This window comes from Rhinopithecus roxellana, chromosome 5, assembly GCF_007565055.1.
Source record: "Rhinopithecus roxellana isolate Shanxi Qingling chromosome 5, ASM756505v1, whole genome shotgun sequence".
Classification (NCBI taxonomy): domain Eukaryota; kingdom Metazoa; phylum Chordata; class Mammalia; order Primates; family Cercopithecidae; genus Rhinopithecus; species Rhinopithecus roxellana.
Genome location: NC_044553.1, coordinates 5,993,222 through 6,001,243, shown reverse-complemented (window position 1 = coordinate 6,001,243; position 8,022 = coordinate 5,993,222). Strand labels below are relative to the sequence as shown.

At 45.1% G+C, this 8,022-nt stretch overlaps 2 protein-coding genes across 2 annotated transcripts; one reads left to right on the top strand and one right to left on the bottom strand.

Moving 5' to 3' along the window:
- Nucleotides 1-654: 654 nt before the first annotated feature.
- MGAT2 (alpha-1,6-mannosyl-glycoprotein 2-beta-N-acetylglucosaminyltransferase) lies at nt 655-3,341 on the bottom strand. Its single transcript, XM_010389498.2, has one exon. The coding sequence runs from the start codon at nt 2,872-2,874 to the stop codon at nt 1,531-1,533; it is 1,344 nt and encodes a 447-aa protein (XP_010387800.1). The 5' UTR covers nt 2,875-3,341; the 3' UTR covers nt 655-1,530.
- A 94-nt stretch (nt 3,342-3,435) lies between these two features.
- On the top strand, nt 3,436-5,412 carry RPL36AL (ribosomal protein L36a like). Its single transcript, XM_010389499.2, has 2 exons — nt 3,436-3,565; nt 4,965-5,412. The coding sequence occupies exon 2, from the start codon at nt 4,997-4,999 to the stop codon at nt 5,315-5,317; it is 321 nt and encodes a 106-aa protein (XP_010387801.1). The 5' UTR covers nt 3,436-3,565; nt 4,965-4,996; the 3' UTR covers nt 5,318-5,412.
- Nucleotides 5,413-8,022: the final 2,610 nt, after the last annotated feature.

Below are 8,022 nucleotides of genomic sequence, written 5' to 3'. Positions count from 1 at the left end.
ATTTAATAGTTGTAAGTTTAAGTAACTTTTTTTTTTCTTGAGATGGAGGCTTGCTCTGTTGCCCAGGCTGGAGTGCAGTGGCATGCTCTAGGCTCACTGCAACCTCCGCCTCCCAAACTCAAAGGATCCTCCCACCTCAGCCTCTCAAGTAGCTGTTGACTACAGATGCACCACTACACCTGGCTAATTTTTTGTATTTTTGGTAGCGATGGGTTTTTGCCATGTTGCCCAGGCTGGTCTCAAACTCCTGAGTTCCAGCAATCTGCCTGCCTCAGACTCCCAGAGTGCTGGGATTACAGACATGAGCCACCATACCCAGCCCCTAATAGTATCTTTACACAGAAATTAGTCTTTTATGAGAAATTTTTGGTTGAATGCAATTACAAATTAAGGGAAACTTCTAGAAACTTCTACATCAAATATGGAGCAAAATTTAAGCCTGTTTCCTATAATTTTCTGTATCTGTCCTTTTAAAAAGTATGATTTAAGTTAAAGCCGGCACTAGAAGGTATTTCACTTTGGCATGACTGAACTTTGTACCATTTCTGGCTTTCAAAAACAATTTAGGCTGTATTTACCTTACACAGCAACTTTTTATTCTTCATTATCTATGCCTGGGTAATTTGAAAGCCAAACAGTTTCTTGCACAGGGAATGCATTGTCATGAGCTGAGTTTTATTTCAAAATCAATTATACAATGTAGCAATAATAAATATTAAAATGTAATGCTAACTCAAAACTTGTAGAATGCCTTCACTAAATTTGGTATAAAGAGTAAACAAAACTTATTCTGCAAAAGGATTAGGAACCTTTTTATGCAAAAATGAGTATTTTATTTTGTCAGCACTAAAAGAAAAAAAAAAAACAAAACCACTGTATTTCTACATTGAGGTGAAAACAATGTTTAAACTTTCTTATCAATCAAATACATTCCAAAAGAAAGTGTGTTCTATGAAGGTTCCAAAGCACACTCAAAACACAATAGTACAGGAATCTAATACTGAAAATGACTGTTCTGACAGGGTGTTTTAACAAACATAACTTTTTAATTATTAAACCAGTGAAGCAATCCCTTCCTAGTAAGTGTGTCAATACAGTGAAACTGGGTTTGTTCCATTAATACCCTAACAATTTCATGGTAATACTTTTTACTGCTTTGACAGTTTTTTTTTTTTGCTGTACTTAAAATAGGTTTTAAAAGTGGAAAAGTGTACAAAGTTTCAGATAAAAAGACTAATAGATGCAATTTAAATCAAATTTCCCCTCCTCTATCAATCACCAATAATCAGTTTTAGCAGATACAGATGGAGCTTTAAAACCCTACTCCCAAAATGAAACCTTCAGTTTTAAATCTTAATCAGACATAATTGGAAAAGATTACTATATATTTGGACACCTTTTACAAGATTTTGTTTTTGTATTAAAGCAGAAACCAGTTCCTAAACTCTTTTATTCAATTGTATGTCGTGTCCTGTTTGGACAAATATCAAAAATAGAAGACTGTCACTTTTGCTTCTGTAATTGTGATTTTCACTGCAGTCTTCTATAACTTTTACAGAGTTCATGGTCCCTAATATCTCCCCACCCTCCATTTTTTCTAGGTGGGGAAATGGCTACCATAGTAAACTTCTCACTGATAGTTAGAGTTTCTGGAAACATGTATTGTTTGTTATTATTTAAGAGTGACTCAATTTGGGCACTCTGGGTGGATGGCCTACAGGTTTTCTTGTGATGCATACCACAGTCTCCAGCATGAAAAATCCTAGGAACTTGAGGAACTAGCACTTTCCAGAATTTTGGAAGACAAGATACAGTCAAGTATTGAAGAGTCCAGTCCCAGTTATAATCATCATAAGTACAGAAAGTGTCTGTGCACTCGATCAGCTTCTGATAGGCATTCCGGGTCAAGGCTAGACCCATATTGTGCTCTGTGGATTTCCAAGTTTTCACATCTACCTTGTCAGCCATGCCATAGAAACTGCGACTGGCAGTATAGGTCCCCAGGGAGAGAACATCACATTCAGGGCACTCTTGCTGCTTCAGTTTCCACATCTTTTTGAAGACATGGTAAAAGTCTGGGGCTAAGTAGTGATCCTCTTCTAGGAAAAGTATAAGGCCAGCATAATCTCGAAGAATTTTGACTCTTTCCCACACAAAATGCAGCTTCCACCACCAGTGATGTTTGGTCTGGGAGAATTTGGCCTCTCTATAATGGCCGAAGGAGTCGGGATACTCAGCATTGATGCACCCCAATTTCAAAGCGGCATTCTTCGACAGGTCTCTGGGACAATCTCTAGGGTCACTGCCTGGAAACTCGTTAGGGTACAACTGAATGCTGAAAGGAAAGAACACCTGCAGAACCGGACAGAAATCCACCCCGGCGATCAGCTGATTGATCTCGGTCGACCAGAAGTCGTGGCTAAAGATGACGAGGACGTTGTCAATTCCCTGGGCTTTTCGAAGTGAGTCCAGCAGCAGTCTGAGGTATTCGGGCCGGTTATGCACCTGGACCACCAGCACCAGCTCCCGGGGGGCCCAGTTGCCAGTCTTATCTACATTCCTCAGCGTCTGATCAAAGTTCAGCTGGTACACCAGGGACCGGTACCGCAGCGTCAGGTTGTCCGCCTCGGGCTGGGGGACCGCCGGGATCAGGGGAGCCGCCGACTCGTTGGAGACCCTGCGGATGCCCACAGCCACAGAGGGGTGGTCCCCGCCACGGCTGCCGGCACCCCGCACGGGTTCGGCGTCCACCAACGGCGGGGCGAGGGCCTCGTTCTTCCTTTGTCGCCCATTGCTGCTCCAGAGGACGAAGCCGCAGGCGGCCACCACGAGCGTCAGGATTAGCACCTTCCGTTTGTAGATGCGGAACCTCATGGTCTCCAGGGCCGGGAGCGCGGGCGGGCGGGCGCGGAAAGGAGTAGCTGCTTCTGCACGGATGGGGCGGGCGGGCGGCGGCCGTCGCCTTGGCCTGTCACGGTCGGAACTGGACCCCGCGGCTGCCCTCGCTAACTCATCCCGGGCCCCGGGGGTCCTGGGGCCCGAGACCTCTCAGCTACCCCGCGCCGCCTGCGCTCCACACATCCTCGCCTGGCAGCTACAGCTCCGGCATCCGCGCCGCCGCTAGGAGCCGCGGCTCGGCTTCGTCTGGGTCCTCTCCATTCAGCACCACGGGTCCCGGAAGAAACCCAGCAGCTGCCCCACCGCACCCTAGCTTCGTTACCTGCGCCTCCAGCGGCCCTGCGTCCTCTGCGTTCTCATCCTTAAGTGGGCCCTAGACGGCCAGGACTGAGCGACGCAGCCTCGCCCCACTCCGGTGGCGACAGTTCTGACAACCCGCAACTGGCCCGCTGAACACCGCGGCCCTCCGGCCCACACCCCTCCGGCCCGCCCCTTAGACCGTTGGTTGGTGCTTTCCAGACGCGACCGAAGGCGCTTGGCCGCCGTGACCGGCTGCCTATTGGTTCGCAGTACTGTCGCTCAGGTGCAATTCCTACTTCCGCTTCTCTCTTCCCTTTCCTGTTAGGCGAGAGCTGCGCTACGCGAGGGTGTCGGACGCCGTTTCTCGGTAAGCTAAGAACGGGACTGTAGCGGTTCCAATAGGAGCCTCCGTTGCTCAAAATCCGGGGTAGGACTAGGCCTTCTTAGGAAAGGGAAGGCGAGACCCACGGCCCTCGTCGGCCTTAGTTCGAGAGCAGGCTTCTCCCTTCAGGCATGGCGGCTATAGGATCGCGAGGCGCGCCGGCTTGATAAGGACACGTCAGCCCTCTAGGCTGCTGACGGGTGACCGTGCTTCGGAGGGGAAAAGTGATACCACCCTGATGTGGTTCTCGGAGAAGGAACGGGGCGGGTCGTAACCGTAGCTACGACGTCGCGCACTGCCCCAGCCATTCTCTAGAGTTGGAAAATGGAGGAGGTGGGTGGGGGAAAGAGAGTCAAAGAAATTCTTTTTTTTCTGCGGAAGAAAATTAGATGAACCGCACATTTCTTTTGGGGCAGCCACAATAAATTAAACCCATTTCGTACAGAAAACTGACTGTATTGGGCGTCCTAAAGCTACTGCTCTTGGTTTTCGTGAGTCTTGTTCTATATGAGAAAAGAAAAATGGCTCGGAGCATTGTGAGTTACTTGAGGTCTGCAAAATTTGCTGGGCCCAGAGAGACAGGACTATGAGACTTCAGACACCTCCCCACTTCATGCCCGGCATTTTATTCCTGACTAGCTGCTTCACCCATTATGTCCGTGCTCATGGAATTTGTCATAAAAAGAACGATGTATAGCCAACCAATCGCTTGTGTTATTTTAATGTAAATTCTTGGTAAACAACTTAGGAACTGCCGTTTTTTTCTCTAAAAACCCGCTTGCAACTGCTGCTATTCACGGCAATTTGAATCTGTGCTCCGGGTTGCAATCTCAAACTTGGCCCAAGTAAACACTCTACTTAGAATTTTGCCCCAGTTGTTTTTTTGTTTTTGTTTTTGAGGCGGAATTCCGCTCTTGCTGCCCAGGCTGGAGTGCAGTGGTGCGATCTTGGCTCACTGCAACCTCCGCGCCCCGCGTTCAAGCCATTCTCCTGCCTCAGCCTCCCCAGTAGCTGGGATTACAGGCATGCACCACCACGCCCGTCTAATTTTGTATTTTTAGTAGAGACGGGGTTTCTCCATGTTGGTCAGGCTGGTCTCGAACTCCCAACCCCAGGTGATCCGCCCACCTCGGCCTCCCAAAATGCTGGGATTACAGGCATGAGCCGCCGCGCCCGGCCTTGCCTCAGTTCTTTAGGTTGACAAATTAGTCCTCCAGTAATTTAAACGAAGTGTTTAAAAAAGGTATGCACTTATATGTGCATTTATTCATATGGAAAATGAGTTAGTGGTGGGTTTATATTTATGTATACGGTTTTCGTATATCTACTTGTGTAGCACTTTCACTTTTCGGAAGGTTTAATGTCTGCTATCTTATTTTACTAGTTTTCATCATAGACAACAGCCCTGCTGCAAAGATGGTCAATGTACCTAAAACCCGAAGAACCTTCTGTAAGAAGTGTGGCAAGCATCAGCCTCACAAAGTGACACAGTATAAGAAGGGCAAGGATTCTTTGTATGCCCAGGGAAAGAGGCGCTATGATCGGAAGCAGAGTGGCTATGGTGGGCAGACAAAGCCAATTTTCCGGAAGAAGGCTAAGACCACAAAGAAGATTGTGCTAAGGCTGGAATGTGTTGAGCCTAACTGCAGATCCAAGAGGATGCTGGCCATTAAGAGATGCAAGCATTTTGAACTGGGAGGAGATAAGAAGAGAAAGGGCCAAGTGATCCAGTTCTAAACTTTGGGATATTTTTCTTCTGATTTTGAAGAGAAAATGTTGAAGCCATAGAAAAATTACCTGAGGGAAAATAAATAGTGATATTCTTACGCAAACCTTTTGTGGTTTTTACTTATAAATAGAATTCCATGTTTAGTGTAGTCCCACCTCAAACTTTACTAACAAGTTTATATATATATTTATCTATATAAACATATATATATGAAGGGAAAATACTGTATTATTTTGTTTTCTAGTCAATTTTAAATGTTGAGTGAATTCATAAACATTGAGCAGCTTAGAAGGGTCTTTTAAGATTTTGCAAGAGAAGAACAAGATATGCTAGGCTTGTGTATAGCAGGCTGGGTTAGGCAGAGGATCACAGTTGGGGGATATTAAGAGCTGATGGCAAATGTTCCGTCTAGTAGGGGTCACTAGCCAGGTAATGTGCTTCCTGTTAGGCTAGTCACATTTAGTACTCAACAGCCACATGTGGCTAGTTTATTGAACAACAAAGATATGAAACATTACCACTGTAGAAAGTCCTTTTGGACAGTATAGACTATGGCCTTGAGTATAAAAGAATAGTTCAAAATTGACTTCAAACTAAAGTTAATTGAGTGAAAGTCCAAGATAGCATAAATTTTGTTTTTTGAACCTCTCAGAACACTAGGAGGTACGGAAATTTTTTTTTTTTTTTTAGACAATCTGTCACCCTGGAGTGCAGTGGCACATTCGTGGCTCACTGTGGCCTTTCAGGCTCTATAGGCTCTACCTTAGCCTTGGGGTAGTTGGGCACCACCATGCCTGGCGAATTTGCCTGGCCTTTTTTTTTAAGATGGGGTCTCACTATGTTGGTCTGGGCTGGTCTCAACTCGTGGGCTCAAGCAATTCTCCCATCTCAGCCTCTCAAAGTGTTGGGATTACAGTGTCTGCTACTGTGCTTGGCCAGAACTTACTGACAGTTGGGAAGGTTTAGGAGTTATAAACTGAAAACAAAAAGGTTGAAATTCACAATGAAAAAAATTGAGCCTTGTAATTATGAAAGGCAAGAAAAGTTCAGCATCAAATGAAAAGCTGGGAAAAGGTATGGGTTATAAGAGGACAAATTCTGCCTTTTGTATATGAATTTAAGTTGACTAAGATACATGGGAATGACTGAAGAGAGGAATGCAAAGGGCTAGGGTGTGTAGGAATAACATGGTTTGCACATAATCCCAATAATTGACGATTATAGCTGCATTTGTTGATTGTAAAAATCATGTATACAAGTTTATTTTTAAATACGTCACCATCACTTTTTACTTTTTTGGAGACAGGGTCTTGCTCTGTTGCCCAGACTTGAGTGCAGTGGCTTACCCCGCTCACTGTAGCTTTGACCTCCCAGGCTCAAGCTATCCTCTCACCTCAGCCTTCCTAGTAACTGGGACTGCAGGCACGCAGCACTATGCTCGGCTAATTTTTGTATTTTTTATAGAGACGGAGTTTTGCCATGTGGCTCAGGCTGATCTCGAATTCCTGGGCTCAAAGGATCCACCCATTTCAGCCCAAAGTGTTGGGATTACAGGCGTGAACCACCTCACCTGGCCTACCATCACTTTTTAAAGAACGTTTTAATGCAGCTGTTTTGTAATATTTATGGACAATCCCTCACCAATCTACGAGTTTAGAAAATCCTAAAATATTTTACTTAGAGAATTCTTGGTTTTAAAGACCAAAAGTGAATTAACTAGAAGATAGTAGCCTGGGCTTAAAATCTGATCTGGGTTCATAGTACTTCCTTCGTAGGATGATTTGTAAAGAATAAATGCTTATAAAACACCTGGAATGGCTGGGCACAGTGGGTCATGCCTGTAACCCCAGCACTTTGTGAGGCCGAGGTGGGCGGATCACTTGAGGTCAGGAGTTCGAGACCAGCCTGACCAACATGTGAAAACTCTACTAAACATACAAAAATTAGATGGCCAGGTGCAGTGGCTTATGCCTGTAACCCCAGCACTTTGGGAGGCCAAGGAGGGTGGATCACAAGGTCAGTTCGAGACCGGCCTGGTCAACATAGTGAAACCCCGTCTCTACTAAAAATGCTAGTGAAACCCTGTCTCTACTAAAAATGCAAAAATTAGCCAGACATGGTGGCACATGCCTGTAATCCCAGCTACGTGGTAGGCTGAGGCAGGAGAATCACTTGAACTCGGGAGGCAGAGCAGAGGTTGCAATAAGCCAAGACCACGCTATCACACTCCAGTCTGGGTGACAGAGCAAGACTCCATCTCAAAAAACAAAAACAAAAACAAACTGCATCTACTCAGGAATATCTGAACTTTCAAAAAAGAAAAAAAAAAAGCCCCAAATAAACATTTAAAGGAGACAAAGGCAGTAATTATTTTGTAAGAAATAATCTTACAGAGACCCTGCTAACAAGCCCAAAACAGCAATTATATTATGTTAACACTGGAGAGGGCTTTTCTCCAGTAACTTTTATTCTTTCCTTTGTTCATAAAAACCAGTCTGAGGTTATTGCAATGTTCTGGTGGAGAGGCTGACGAGGTTGGTCAGTGGGAATGAACAGAATGAAAAAGTTAATACTGGTTCTATTTTCCATGAGTCTTTCAAGTTGGTTATTTTTCCATTCCTTATGCCCTAGTTCACGTCATCTTTTTTTGAGACAGGTCTCCATCTGTCACCCAGGTTGGAGTGCAGTGGCATGATCTTGGCTTACTGCAATC

Coding starts and splice junctions, on each gene's coding strand:
- RPL36AL (XM_010389499.2), top strand. CDS start 4,997: ATGGTCAATGTACCTAAAACCCGAAGAACCTTCTGTAAGAAGTGTGGC.
- MGAT2 (XM_010389498.2), bottom strand. CDS start 2,874: ATGAGGTTCCGCATCTACAAACGGAAGGTGCTAATCCTGACGCTCGTG.